The sequence below is a fragment of the Pezoporus flaviventris genome, unplaced genomic scaffold (assembly GCF_033815535.1).
Source record: "Pezoporus flaviventris isolate CSIRO_AGI_PZ_B2104156 unplaced genomic scaffold, CSIRO_AGI_Pfla_v1 ptg000013l, whole genome shotgun sequence".
NCBI lineage: Eukaryota > Metazoa > Chordata > Aves > Psittaciformes > Psittacidae > Pezoporus > Pezoporus flaviventris.
Window position 1 is genome coordinate 8046455 of NW_026892561.1, and position 13935 is coordinate 8060389.

Below are 13935 nucleotides of genomic sequence, written 5' to 3' on the forward strand. Positions count from 1 at the left end.
GACGCGGTGTCTCGGTGTTCCCGTCTCCCCTCCCTCCCGCTGCCTGGAGACACCCGGGCCCGTCCCGAGTGTAGGGTTCAGCGCCCGCCATGACCTATTTGTGCCTTCCCCCCCTCCCCGCCCTGTTCCACTGCTAGGAAACGCTGCGAATTCCACTCTATAACAACATCAACAAAAGATCTTGGGCTGGTCCCACCGCGAGTTCGGCCCAACAGGAGTAACTTCTGTACCACTCGCAGCCTGCCCCTTCTTACCAGCAATCCGATGGTATGGTATGTATTGGTCAGCCCCAGCCCCCTTTGCTAGTGCCTGTGTCAGGCCACTCACCGCAGCAAGGGCTTGCCCCTTGCCCCGCAGCTGCTCCCTTAAGAAGACAACCTGACAGCAAAGATTGGAGCAGCACTCACCCAGCCCAGCTGACACTTGTCCAGCTTCTGCCTCCACCTCTTGGTTCAGTTCTTCAGCAGGTGGCATTTCCCCACCAGTACTTACATGTACTCACCGAATCATCTTTCAACTCCCCCTGCTGCTTCTCCTTAAATGAGACATACAAGATGCTGGAGCCCTGCTTAAGCTTTTTCTCCATGCTTGGGCAGCACGCATTTAGCACAGCCAGGTCCTAGAACTCAAAGGCATGGACCTAGAACAAGGGAGCACAGGGGATGCTCACCTCGCCATGGGAGGCAGGCTGTGGGCTACCCCAGATGCCATGAGCCCTGCCCTGGTGGGTCTCATGCCCTCATAAGAGGTCTGTGGGCAAGTCTGGAGCCTGTTCTGGCTGTGATACACACAGGTGAGATTTGCAGGGCTCAAAAGCACCTCAGAGAGGGAGATTTCTGACAGTGGGTGGATTTCTATCAAGCCAAAGCAGGACAAGGCAAGACCCATCCCCAAGAGAAGTAGGTAAGCCTTTCAAGGCAGCTCGTAACCCATAGAGCAGCTTTATACCACCAGCACAGGTACCTTCTTCCTGAATACAGCACCATGAGCCTGGTGTGGGTCTGATGAGATTGCAGCTCCCAGGGCCTTCAGGTGTTCCTGGCCTCCAGCAGCAGCAATTCCAGAGGATGAGGGTACAGGCCTCGCACGGGATGAGCAAAACACCCAACACCCTTTCTTCTGAGCAGGCAGGGCCCAGCTTATGTCCCTGCCATTATGTGGGGCACATGGAGCTGCTCTCACAGCTTCCAGCCCTAGAGGACAGCCAGCAGGAGCAGTGCTCTGGTTTGCCCCAGCAGTCTTCCCCACACCCAGGGCTGAAACACCCTGCTATCCCGAAACACGCAGGACAATGTGGAGCAGAGCCAGCAGACTTCAGAGAGGTCATGCTGTCCTAACCCAAGGGCAAAAATCAGCAGCTGTGAGCAAACCCTTCCATGGCTCCAGCAGCCCCACCGCTGCCCCAGCCTGTCACATCCAGGTGGGAAAAGAGATGGGCAGCTCCAGGTGCATATCCATTCTGCAGCAGCACTCACAGCACTGAGGATCAATGCCTCCCCTGCAAAGGTGTTCTGGCAGCACAGCAGGATGAGGGCTTGTGCTGGATACAGCAGACTGCAGAAGCGTCGGCTCCAAGCTCTCTGCAGAGCGGAGGCAGGAGGACCTTGTTCTTCCCTTCCCCCAAGCAGCAGATGAGCTGCAGGCCCAGCTCTCCACAGCCGCTTCCCCATGCTGTACTCACCGCAGCCAGGGAGAGGGAAGCAGAGGAGCACAAAGCATCCCCACCCCAGGACCTCGGTGCCAAGGGATCCCCAGGACCAAGAGACACAGCAGAATGGGGAGCCTGGACACCCAGCAGCATCCAGCCAGCAGTCACATGAGGGAGTTGCTGGTTGGAGGACAGCCTTGGAAGGGGCAAGATCTTTGCTCCTCTGTCCTTCTGGTGCTCCCAAGCTACACAATGGGGCTATGGACACTGTGTGCTAAATTACCTGGATGGGAGCCGAAAGCCCAAACCAGTTTGTGCCTGTGGCTCCAGTATGCCTTGTGTGGGGCAGTGCCAGTGCTGGTAGGAGCCTGGCAGAAGCAGCATGGAGCTGCCCGATGCCTGCTCCAGCAGCCTCCTACCTGCTCTGGGCAGCAAAGCAGAGCTTTCCCACATAAAAGAGTTCCCACAGCCCAGAGAGGCAGCAGGGTTAACCCCATACAGGGAGGGCACCACCAGGCTCCTGGAGCAGAGCAGGGACTCTGCCAGAGGGGAACCTTGAGCAGGACAGCCTGAATCAGCACTTGTTCCTTGTAAGCCTCCCAGGTGTGCACAGGGCAGAGGAGGAGCTACATCCTTGGACGAGAACCATTATTTATTTCACGGACACAGAACTGCACTGGTGGTAGGTTCTACACACACCGGGGACACGCAGCAGCAGGGCCCAGGCTGCTGGGGCAGGATTTGTCACACAGAGAAGTTTGTTTCTTCCGAAGGGCCGATGGGTCGGCGGGAAGGGGCTCTACACAGCCAGGCTCCTGCTCCCGCTGCTGGGCAGCTCCCACCCCAGTCAAGGATAGAAACATTAAATAAGTATATACAGCACCTCTTGGGGTGGGCTGGAACAGGCTGGGTGCAACAGGGCTCAGTTGCCCATTTTTACTTTAGATGTCTAGGAAGAAAAAAAAACGGAAAAGAGGTTAGGCTGCGCCCCACACGCCCTAGCCCAGCACCCCAGTTCCACCCAAGCATCAGAACCATCCAGAAGCTGCAGACAGCTTATCACCTCACTGATAAGACACATATCACACAGGGTACACCCAAGGTGACACACTCGGTGACAGTTGCTCAGAGGGACCATCAAGAGTTCACACTACTGCACACAGGCACAGCACACTGTGGAGAGAGCTGTGCCACCCCAAACCCTGAGAGTGGCCTCCCTGTCCCAGTGGAGAGCATGATGCTGGAGCCTAGGATGTCTCCCTGGAGCTGAAGAGCACTCAGGGTGTCAGGCACCTTGTGCTCATATAAGCCTGGTGGCCCCAGGAGGCGGGTACCTGCAGGATAGCAACGATGACCCCAAACAGTCCTATGGCACTGCCAAAGATCTCCACAATCAGGATCTTGACGAAGAGGCTGGCGTTCTGGGCATCAGCCAGGGCAGCCCCGCTGCCCACGATGCCCACACAGACCCCACAGAAGAGATTGCACAACCCCACGGTCAGGCCAGCCCCAAACATGGAGAAACCTGTGAGAGAGAAACACTGTGAGAGCAGGGGGTAACCCCCTTCTACCTGCACCTGGGGCATGCTGCACCAGCTCTGCCTCCAGGTGATGGGAGAGCCAGAACTGCCAAGCCCCAGCAGTGTCCTCCTGGCTGCATCCTGGCTCCCGCAGCTCCAGAACAGCAAGTGACAGCACCCAGCAAGGCGCAGGATTGCCTTGAGAAGGTAATTAAAAAGCCACTTTTTGGCAGAGGAGTCACTTGTCCTTCAGACACATACAGTAGGTGGGTCAGAAAGTGACAGTCAAGGTGTCGTAAAGTTCACAGTGACCAAGCAGTCCTTACCTGCGTGGTAGTTCCTGGCTCCAATCTCCTCTGGGATGACTGCAGTGAAAGGCTGAGAGAAAGCAGAGGGGCTGGGTTAATGGCAAGTTCATGGTGTCTGGGAGAGGTCCCTGCTCCCCGTACAGCACGAGGCCACTGCATTTTGGCCAGAGCTGGTCCCTGCATCCATGTCCCTGAGTGGCTTCATGACACCTGCCTTGTGTGTACTCCCCAACCCGCTCTTCAGCGTACACAAGAACCACTGCACAGACCACCAACCCAAGGGCCTGCAGCGCCACAACAGTGGCCAAAGCTCCCACAAGACCAGTGCTTACAACACTGGCCTGCGCCCAGTTGCCCATTTCCACTGTGGCCCACAGGGGCAGCCCATACCTCAGCCATGTTACTGATGACAATTGCCATGATGATCCCATAGATGGCCACGGCCTCACAGAAAATGATGCTGTGGGAGAAAGGCAAAGTCTAAGCACAATGTCCCAGAGCAGCCTCCACCACTTCATGCCCAGCCAGCCAGCAGCCAGACCTCCCCCGAGCCATATCTAAGCCTGCCCCACTGCTACCAAGGGCAGAAAGGCAAGGCAGCCTACCCGCTGCTTTCCCCTGAAACAAGGGGGAACTGCCAAACAGAAAGGCTGGGTGCTGGTCGCACTGTGCCACCTGAATAAGCAGCAACAGCCCTGTGGGAACCAGGCCTGGGGAGCCTTGCCCTCCACCAGCCCCTTTCTGCTCCTTAGGGGAAAGGCTGTGCAAGGTCTGGCCAGGGGAACCCTCTCCTGGGGCAGGAAGTGTGATCTCGGGGTGTTTGTTTTGAACACACTGGGCTTATTCACTGCATGATATCACACAGTGACTCTTCAAGGCAGCGCTCTGGCTCCTTTAGAGCTCTTTGTTTTGAGAGCAAACAGCATCAGCAGCTCAGCAAGGAACAGTCTGCCAGCAGCACCCAGCTAGAGATAGGACAGGAGCCTCCGCACCAGGCTGGGACCTGGCCTACTCAGGCACAGCATGAGCATGAACTCCAGGTCTGTGCTTACCTCACCAGGTTCTTGGTTTTGATCCGAGGGGCTTTGACTCCACCACCAATGATACTGGAACCAGTGATGTAAATCCCCCTGTGGCAGAGAAGGGTGGTTGGTGGAGGATCTGGCACTCACAGAAAGATTCAATAGGGAAACCAGGATCTTCCAGCTGAGCAAAGAACGGGGCATGCAGCCGCAGGACACTGCAGACTTGACCTGTCCAACCCCAGGGTACAAGTGGTCCCAGGCTCCACCATCTACACCAGCAGAACTGCTGGGGCACAAGAGCCACTACTGCATGGCCTGGGCTCAGGCGTACGGCTTCCAGAGAGCCAAGGTTGTCCCTGCCTCCGTGCCGCCATCTGTAAGGTGATCTGCTGAGACATCCCAGGAGCACAGCAACCTGGCCCCACTGCTGTGATGACCCACACAGCTCCACACCCCTGCATGCACATGCTGTTCTGCCCCTGCTCTGCTGTGGGAAAACCACAGTGTATGCACACCTACTGAGGTGGGACAGCAGGAGCCTGCTGAAGAGCCAGCCCCACTCACCAGGCAGCTCCCACCACTGATAGGGAGATGGCCAGGCCAATGCCCAGGTTGGACCACATGAAGGGTGAGGTCTCAGTCAGGAACCTGGAAAGGAAGAAGTGCCCTGAGTTAGCACACAGGGTGAGCCCCTTAGTCATGGTGCACAGCCCCAAAACAGGTGCCCCCCACTCAGTCATGCAGCCCACAATGGGTCGGGTATTGCCAGACAGCAGACACAAGAGCCTCTCTCTGCCAACCAGCAGACTGTCTGCATAGACAGATCTTCCTCACAAAATTTTACTGTGAAGGGGAAGCCTGGGCTGGGAAAGGCAGTAATGGCTGCACCAGGACCCTGTATGGAGCCAGCCACACATACATATGACGTGCTGCATCTATCTTGCCTCACACAGAGCAGAGGCACCGCTCACTATAGCTCTTATTGCCTTGTGAGGAACGATCACTGCCTGTTGTTCAAAAGCAAGTGCTGTTCCCTGCAGGCACTGCCAACACTGCCCATCTCCTCACACAGCCCTGAGGATAACAGTATTCACAGGGAACTCACCAGGCCACATCGAAGCGGAAGCCCAGGTCAAATATTGTGTAGCAGATCCCTGGAAAGCAAGAGTGACACAGAAACCTTCAGACAGGCACCTGCGACCTCCTGGCACTGCTGTTTCCTCCCACACCTCTGAACTGCCACAGCAGAGGCCCAGGAGCACAACACAGCATACAGATGGGCTACTGAAAAGACTGGCTCAGGCATGCAGAGCTGTGAGGAAGGGTGTCTGTGTCGTTTCCCCCCCCCCAAAATCCAAACCCATTGATCCTAGCACTCCCACATGAGCTCAGGACAGAGACAGCCCAGACATGTGATATTACAGCCCAGACTGTGATACTCCAGTCCTCACCCAGCAGAGGATCACAGTGGTTGTTGCACCCATTGTTCCCTGACCCTGCGGAACACCCAGAGGCTGTGCTAGGCTACAGGGGTTCAAGGGCAACCCTGTCCTGGTGTTGGCGATGACAAATCCACAGCCCTGAGCCCCAACATGGCCTCCATCCACATCTCCCAACAGCTGAACTCTGATGGAGAGCCATGGCACATAGTGATCAGCGGTGAGCTCTTCTCTCACAGAGGAGCAAGGCTGTGCCCTGACTGACCATCACATGCTGCTCCGTCACCATCACACCATGGTCTGTGCTGTTCATCCAGGATCCCATCAACACCAGAAGCTGCAGCTGCCCCTCAGCACCCACATTTCCAAGGCTGTGGACATTCAAGACATGCCTGTTGCCCTCAGCATTCCCCCCCAGGGTTAGTCATTTCCAGATAAATCATATTCCAACACAGGCAGGAAGACACCAAAGCACAGCCCTGAGAAACCCAGACAAGCTCTTCCTTTCCAGGAAGGGATACAAGGACAGCTTGCCCTGCTGTACCCTGAGTGCTCCTCTCCCATGCTGAACAGCAGCCGGGAGTCACACCCAGCATCGCTGCACAGCCTAAGCACAAAGTGCACCAAAACCCTGCCTTGGTCTGAGCTCTTGAGCAGGAAAACCAGCTATAGACCAGAAGAGACACTTGCTCTTCACACTCCTCACTGTGCACAGCTGGAAAAGAGAGGGTGACCCAGCCCTAAGGGACAGATAAGCACAGACAGCATTGGCACTGTCTGCTCCACACCAGATAAGGAGGGCAAAGAGATGCCTTTACCATTGCTGACCAGAGCCAGTGGCTGTGTGATGCCAGCCCTGTGAAAAGCCAAGAAAAGATAAAATGGGAGACTTCTGATGTGCTTAAAAGCAGCAAAGAGGCCACAAAACATGTCCTGCAGGACAACTCATCCCATGTGAGGGCCTTGGCAGTGCAGCATAAGGAGACCTGCCCTTACAGCAGGGATGTCGCCATCATCCCTGTGTGTTACACCTCACACTAGGGGCTCAGCACCCCCCTCACAATATACAAGCGCTGCTGGGTGAGCTGGCCCAGAAATGGGAAGTGGTGATGCTCGTCACTCCTCCCGGAGCAGAATCAGGGTGCCCTCTCCCTTGCAGCAACGCACACAAAGGAGGAACAGTGAAGGATGGCCAGGGAGCGTTGAGGGAAGCCACATCCCAGCCTGTATGCCTGGTGACCTTCAGGGGTGATCTCCACTGTGCTGGGCCCGGCCAGTCTGTGACTTGTGTTTTGGCTTTGCTGCTTGGCTGGTGGAGCAGGAACTGAACCCAACCAGCCCCACCTGCCCTCACTCCCCAGGAGTAGCAAAGAAGAGCTACAACCAGCTCAGGGCAGATCCTGAGGGCATCTTATACCTCTTCAAGAGCAGGTGTAGCCTTGGATTAATATACAAGAGGAACAGGGTGAAAGACACTTTCCTGTGAGTTCTGGCTCCCAGCCCTGTAGCCATAAGGACAGAAAAGAGTCAGGGCAACAGGATCAGAGCACCAAAGTAGGGCTCAGGACAAGGAGAGAAAGCACTAAAGAAACACCACTGCAACAGTGCATCGAGCAAGACCACTTCCTGCTCATGCCTTCTCTACAAAGGGATTAGTGCAGGGAAGGGGAAGTTAAGAATATCTGGGTTCAGCTCGTTGAGATTTTCCAACAGCCAAGTTTGCACTGGTGTGAGCCCATGATTCAGAGCACCCAGTAAGGCAGCCCTGACCCCGGCACTGGGTTCACCAGGTCCGAGAAACATGAGGGAGTCAGACACACTCCGCTTTTGACTTGGTCTCTCCCCTCACCCAAACACTGAGGCAGGAGCCAAGGTCTTCTCAGCCTCTGCCTGGGTTGTGGCCGCTTCACCCTGCACTGAAAAAGGAAATAACCAGCAGCTGCAGCACAGTATCTATCCACTACTCCACAGGCAGTCCTCAGTGCCCCTGTGCCCGATGGGATCAGCAGCAAAGCCTGGGCTGCCACAAGCTGCAGCACAGCCACACACTAGCTCTGCAATCATCTGGACAAAACTGCACCTTTACTTATGCTGTGGCAAAGCAGGAGGCAAACGTCCACTGTCACAGCCTAGAGAAACAAGCACCTGTCTTTACCTCCCCTGGTCTGCCAAACCCAAACCAAACACTTGACTGGCACCAGCGCCGTCCTCCTCTCTCACACACAGAGAAGCAGATGGGCTGTTCAAGCCGGACAGGCTCAGAGCACCAAAAGCCGCGTGTCCAAGGGTATGTGACATTTACACGACACTGCTGGGGGTCCAAACCCCCCGAGGAAGCAGCCGAGAGCACCATGGGGTGACATGCAGCCTGAGGAGCCCCACAGCAGCGCTCCGGTGCCACAGGCCAGCCCTCCCACCTCCTCCCGTGAGTAGCTCAACCCCCGGGGACGTGTCAGTGCTGCGCCCCCCCCTTCCCCCTTCCTTTTCCACACCACAGCCCCTCTCCGAGCCCAAACCGCAGTGCCCAGACCCCCCTCTTGCCCCACAACCCCCACCCCACAGACCGTCCCCGCGACCCCCCGCTGTCGGTGACCCCAGCCCCGGCGCTGACCGACGCCCAACATCGTGGTCCAGAAGGCGAGGCCGAGCCCCGAGTACAGCAACGCGAGCCCCGTCATGGCGGCGGCGGTGCGGGACGGGACGGGACGGGACCGACCGGGAGCCGAGCGGGCCGCAGCGCGCGCGTCACCTGACCGGGCGCACACGTGAACGGAACCGCAGCGCCCGGGCGGGAGTAGCGTGACGTTACCGCCTCCATAGCGCACGCTTATTGGTTGCCGGGCCTGACAGCTGCAAAGAAACTACATAGACCATAACACACCGCGAAAAAAAAGACCACTTCCAATTGGCTGCTCTTCTCCTCCTCCGCCATGCCGTGAGGCGCGATAGGCTCCGCTTTACCAGGGGCGGGATTTTCGCGGCCGGGGGGGCGGGGCCTTCTCCCGGAAGCAGGCTGAGAGGCGCTCGTGTGGCGCGCCTGGTTCCGCGGCACCATGGCAACAGCCTTCAGCAGCGACGGGGAGGCTGTGCTGAGGCGGGAGCTGGGCCCGGCGGCGCCACCACCGGCACCGCGGGGCGACCTCGACGGCTTCTACGAGATGGGCCGGGCCGCCGCCTTCGTACGGGACGGCGGGTTCCGCAAGGTGAGCGGGGCCGGGGGCGGAGGAGGCCGGGGGCAGCGGGTCTCCCCTCCCTGCTGCCTCACCCCCTTTCCCCCTTCCCCAGGTCGCCCTCCAGTTGCCGGACGAGCTCCTGGTGGACGCGGCGACGGTGGCGGCCCGGATGGAGGCGGAGACGGGGGCTGAGGTGTATGTCCTAGGAGACACCACGTACGGCAGGTCGGTGTGGGGCAGTGCGGGGTCCCGGCATTCCTCTGCGGGCAGGAACGGGGTGCGTGTCCCCTGCCTGGCAGGGCCGGAGTGGGAAGAGCTCGGCGGCGCAGAGCCGGTCTGACACCGGGTTCTCCCCACAGCTGCTGCGTGGACGAAGTGGCCGCGGAGCACGCGTGTGCCGAGGCGGTGCTGCACTACGGCCCGGCCTGCCTCAGCCCCTGCAGGAAGCTCCCTGTGCTGCACATCTTCGGGAAACAGCCCCTGGATATCGGGCGTTGCGCAGAGGCCTTTCGGGAGCTCTACGCCGACCGGCAGAGTCGTGTGGTGGTGCTGAGCGATGTGGTCTATGCCCATGCGATGGGTGAGTGCTCGGGGTCAGGGAGGGGGCCTCTGGCGCTGCTCTGCTCTCTGCAGAGCTGCCGCAGGGGGAGCAGGCACGCGGGCCACGCTGTGAGGCTTGATTTCCCTCCTCGAGCCCAATCTGCTGTCCCATCTGTGGGTTGGATCTGTGGACGTTTTATTCTCCTATCTTCCTTCAGGTGAGCTGGAGCAGCAGTTGTGCCCCGAGTATCCCAATATCATCTTCTCCAGGGTGGTGTATGGAGACCCTCCTGCTCCTGCACTGCCTGGGGAGGAGCGGCAGTTTGGTCGCCAGTTCCTGGTGGAGGCACCGGGAGGGCTGCAGGACTGTGCCATGTTCTTTGTGGGCACCGAGGGCCTGACCCTTACCAACTTCATGCTGACCTGGAATCGCTGCTCCTTCAGCTCCTTTGACCCCACCACCAACTGTGGCCGCCAGGAGACCCTCAATGTCAACCGTGCCCTGATGCGACGGCTCTACCTGGTGGAGCGGGCCCGGGATGCCCGAGTGGTGGGCATCCTGGTGGGCACCCTTGGTGTGGCAGGCTACCTGGATGTGCTGCAGCACCTCCGGGAGCTGCTGCGCCGGGCTGGCAAGCGCAGCTACACACTGGCTGTGGGGAAGCCAAACCCTGCCAAGTTGGCCAACTTCCTGGAGGTGGATGTCTTTGTCCTGGTGGCCTGTGCTCAGAACTCCTTGCTAGACTCTAGTGACTTCTACCGGCCTGTTGTAACCCCCTATGAGCTGGAACTGGCCTGTAATCCAGCTCGTGAATGGACAGGGAATTACCTCACTGACTTCCGAGACCTGCTGCCAGGTAATAGCTAAAACCAGCTTCCCAGCACCCTCCTGGGGCACATCCTGCCTTGCTTCCCTGCATGGAGGCTGCAGTTCCTGCTGCTCTGAGCTGGCCAGAGGATAGACGTGAGCACCAGGCTAATGTTACTGTTTTCTGACAGGTGCCTATGGACATGTTGAGCTCCCACCAGCCATTCCTGCAGCAGAGGCCGTTCCTGATCTCTCACTCATCACGGGGGAGATGCGTGCCACCCACCTCTGCGAGCCCTCAGCCTCACAGCTGAGCCCCAGCACTGCCCTAGCCTGCAGGGACCAGACAAATGCTCTTGCAGAGATCAGCCCTGCTGGTTTGTGATTCGATTTCATGCTGGGGCTGAGCCCCAGTGCAGGGGCACTGCTGCCTTCTCTGCTCCCAGTAACAATTCCCTTTCTATCTCCTCATAGCCTCCTTCCTGGAGTCCCGCAGCTGGCGGGGCTTGGAGCAACAGCTGGGACAGACACCCGTTTCCAAGGCTGTGCAGGGCCGACGAGGGATTGCCATTGCCTACGAGGACGAGGGGCGTGAGCAGTCCTGATCCGGTAGCAGCGTTGACAGCCAGCCAGGAGCAGGGCCATGTGGGAGCCCAGGCATGGTCTGCCACCATGTGTTGGACCGATGGGGTCTCACAGGAGTCTGGATCTGCCACCATCTGGCCCTGTGCTGGATGCAGCCTTCAGTCAGTAGTACCGTGGTGGGAGAGCAGGAGTTGCCTGTGTTTCTGAGGATGCCAGCAGCACCCTGGTGCTCACAGCAGGAGGGCCAGGCAAGGTGCTTTGCCCAGACACAGCCTCAAGGGCTCCCCAGTGCAGGGCAGCTTTGGTCCTATGGAAAGGTGACTGCTCCGCACGAGCCTGTAGCACCAGGGAGTGAAGCTTTTGTAGGCTACAGCTGCTAACTGAATCTGAACTGAAAAGGACTTGTGAGTCCTAGAATAAAACATGGGCTGAGGAACACGGGAGTGATACCAGGTGTCCCAGAGTGAAAACACAGATTGTTGACATCCCCTAGCCCACTCTGGGACCGTCAGCTAAAACCAGGCCAAGAGAACAGAAGCCCAGACCTGGGACCACCCAGAAATGAAAGCCTGTTCACAAGCTGGGCTGGGGAGTTAAGGCAACAGGGAGAAGGCTCTGACTGAGCAAGCTCCTCACCTGATCTGAGGAGGAGTGGGGCACACATATACTGTACTGCAGGGAGAACTCCATATTCAGTGGGGATGGAGCGTCACCCCTTTCATGTGGGGCAGGATTGTTCCTACTCCATGCCAGGCAGGAGAGCATGGGAAGCATGTATGGGCTGCTTTTGCATCCCTCCCATTAGCCAGGAGGGGCAGGAGGCTTTGAGGCACCCCAGCCTTGATACAGGCGCCTTCACTAGCCTCCTCCCTAGAGGCAAGATGCAGGCAGAGTCCAGTCACCACAATAACGACAGCCACAACGTAGAAATATTCTTAATATAATTAGGTGCAGGGCCTCCCCCCTCCCAACCACACACATACAAATAAAAGCAGGGGGCAACCCCCCCCGCCCAGCCAGCCACTGCCATGGGCACAGGGGCAGCCTCCCCGCTGTGGGCACGGGCACCCATGGGGAAGTGCCAGGGAAGGGCTGGTAGCCCGGGTGCGGGGCAGTCCTGCCCAGGCTTCCTCCTCCCTGTTGCCGCCTCCTGCCACCGGCACTCCTGTCCCCTGTGAGGGGGGAGCATGCTGGGGGGAACAAAGATGCTGACAACGAGATGCAGCCACCAAATCTAGCTGAGGAGTGTCCTGAGTGGGTTAATTCTAGGTGGAGGGTTATTCTATGAGCCGTACTGCAGCAGGGTGGGGCGGATGAGGGGACTTCCTTGCAGGGAAGAGCTGGTCCAGGCAAATTGTCCACGGTCCTGGCCAGTTGCTCAGTAGTCTGCTGTGTACTCTGTGCCATGCAGCCCTCGGCACAGCAGGGTGAACTCCTTCACCATCTCCTTCACTCGCCGCTTGTTCACACGCTCTCTGCTAAGACGGAAGGAGAGGACAAAAATGAAGCAGGAGGGATGCATGAGGCCACACAGAGGGGGTCAGGCCCACCACATCCTGTGGGACACAGCTGCCACAGTGAGGGCACACAAACCTGAGGATCTGCTGACTGAAGGTCTCCTTCTGCTCAGGGCTGACACGAGCCGAGGGAAAGCCATCCTCCTGCATGGCTTCCTTGATCCAGACGCTCAGGTAGCTGAAGCAGTGCTTGTTCAAGGCAAAGAGGATTTCTGCGAAGTGATCCATGAGGCTGCGGGAAGCCTGGCCACCGACACCCTGCCACAGAGCAGACAGACCCTGTCACCCTGCCTGCACCCACCCATACTGCTGGGCTGCCTGATCACAGCTCAGCAAAGATGCTGCTCAGGAATAGAGCCCAAAGCTCTGTGACCCTGGCGTCTCTCACCTCCAGCACTGCCTGCAGCAGCACTTTGCCATTCTCATGCACGACCTGTCCCACGGGGGCGATCTCTCCACAGCGGGGCAGCAACTCTGTCTGCAACACAGAGTCCAGCCCGATCAGTGCCATAGCAGGCTCCATAGCCAACCTTCAGCCCTGCTCCTGCCCTCCCAGCTCCTGGGGGGGGCTATACGATGCTAGGATACTCACAAAAAAGCCACAGGATGCTTTGACTGTTGGGGCCTCTGGGAACTTGAGTGAAAGGACACCTGAAGGCAGAAATTGCTCAGGTTAGCAGCCAGAAACCCTACATGCCATCCCAAATCAGCCCTGTGGTCCCCCACCCCTGGCTGGTCTGTGCCCAGCTCCAGAGGAGTGGGCCTGGCTTCTCTGCAGAGTGATTTGGAGCGTGGTACTCACCACACTGAAACACTGCTTTGACATCCAGGTTGCTACACAGGAAGAGGTCCGGCTTCCTTTTCAGAGCCTGCAAGGCACACAGACAAGCAGCATAAACCCAGCGCTGCAGAGGCAGCCAGGAAGCCTCCGAGCAGCCCAGTGCCCCAGACAGCCTCTGCCTGGATGCACACTTACCTGTGCACAGCTGGGATAAATGGCAGATTCACACAGTACAGCAGGAAACCATCACTTCTCCCCACCCTCCCAAAAAGTGTCAATCAAACAGCCAGGCAGTTTGCTACACTCAGAGTCTACCGACCCCAAGACCCGAGGATAAATGCCACGGTGGGCACTATGCACACAAACACTTTGGAGATGGGACACGACGCCTGTGCCGCCAGAACCAGGCAGTGGCCATGCAGAGACCAGCCACGTGTGTGTTTTGCTGCTCTCCTCTTGAAGACACTGGCATCCATGGGGTCACAGCAACTGGCTCAAGTGGTAACCCCAGACTGGGCCAGCAGCTCACTCTGCTTGAGCACAAATGACAAGGAGATGCCAGCGTTGCCTCGTGGTTCCTGAGGAGCAACT

The 13935-nt window shown here is 58.2% G+C and overlaps 3 protein-coding genes across 5 annotated transcripts in view; 1 reads left to right on the forward strand and 2 right to left on the reverse strand.

Annotated features, from left to right (window-relative positions):
* Positions 1 to 2282: 2282 nt before the first annotated feature.
* Positions 2283 to 8655, reverse strand: ATP6V0B (ATPase H+ transporting V0 subunit b). The gene is made up of 8 exons (XM_061451465.1): positions 8552 to 8655; positions 5607 to 5655; positions 5066 to 5149; positions 4529 to 4606; positions 3867 to 3936; positions 3495 to 3546; positions 2983 to 3173; positions 2283 to 2597 (listed from the first exon to the last, which is right to left on the reverse strand). The coding sequence occupies exons 1-8, from the start codon at positions 8616 to 8618 to the stop codon at positions 2571 to 2573; spliced, it is 618 nt and encodes a 205-aa protein (XP_061307449.1). The 5' UTR covers positions 8619 to 8655; the 3' UTR covers positions 2283 to 2570.
* Positions 8656 to 8950: 295 nt separating this feature from the next.
* On the forward strand, positions 8951 to 11821 carry DPH2 (diphthamide biosynthesis 2). Its single transcript, XM_061451461.1, has 6 exons — positions 8951 to 9143; positions 9226 to 9338; positions 9473 to 9693; positions 9872 to 10510; positions 10653 to 10838; positions 10936 to 11821. Exons 1-6 carry the CDS (start codon positions 8994 to 8996, stop codon positions 11064 to 11066), a joined length of 1440 nt encoding a protein of 479 aa, XP_061307445.1. The 5' UTR covers positions 8951 to 8993; the 3' UTR covers positions 11067 to 11821.
* Positions 11822 to 11970: 149 nt separating this feature from the next.
* The window catches only part of IPO13 (importin 13), a 31729-nt gene continuing 29764 nt past the window's right edge, over positions 11971 to 13935 (reverse strand). Inside the window, exons 16-20 of one of the 3 annotated variants that reach the window (XM_061451441.1) lie at positions 13366 to 13432; positions 13156 to 13214; positions 12952 to 13041; positions 12640 to 12821; positions 11971 to 12524 (exon numbers count right to left, since the gene is read on the reverse strand). In XM_061451441.1, coding sequence (XP_061307425.1) covers positions 12425 to 12524; positions 12640 to 12821; positions 12952 to 13041; positions 13156 to 13214; positions 13366 to 13432 — 498 coding nt within the window. In that variant the 3' untranslated portion in view covers positions 11971 to 12424. Of the gene's footprint in view, positions 12525 to 12639; positions 12822 to 12951; positions 13042 to 13155; positions 13215 to 13365; positions 13433 to 13935 lie in introns of those variants that run through there. The other 2 variants (XM_061451442.1, XR_009743066.1) reach the window with 2 other exon arrangements.

What these genes read in the sequence shown, in the direction of transcription:
- ATP6V0B (XM_061451465.1), bottom strand. Translation starts at nt 8,618, where the DNA reads ATGACGGGGCTCGCGTTGCTGTACTCGGGGCTCGGCCTCGCCTTCTGG. An exon ending in AAAACCAAGAACCTGGTGAG is followed by an intron (nt 3,937 to 4,528) that starts GTAAGCACAGAC and finishes TTTCTCCCACAG; the next exon opens with CATCATTTTCTGTGAGGCCG. An exon ending in TCATCAGTAACATGGCTGAG is followed by an intron (nt 3,547 to 3,866) that starts GTATGGGCTGCC and finishes GCTTTCTCTCAG; the next exon opens with CCTTTCACTGCAGTCATCCC.
- DPH2 (XM_061451461.1), top strand. Translation starts at nt 8,994, where the DNA reads ATGGCAACAGCCTTCAGCAGCGACGGGGAGGCTGTGCTGAGGCGGGAG. An exon ending in GGGACGGCGGGTTCCGCAAG is followed by an intron (nt 9,144 to 9,225) that starts GTGAGCGGGGCC and finishes CCCCTTCCCCAG; the next exon opens with GTCGCCCTCCAGTTGCCGGA. An exon ending in TGCAGAGATCAGCCCTGCTG is followed by an intron (nt 10,839 to 10,935) that starts GTTTGTGATTCG and finishes ATCTCCTCATAG; the next exon opens with CCTCCTTCCTGGAGTCCCGC.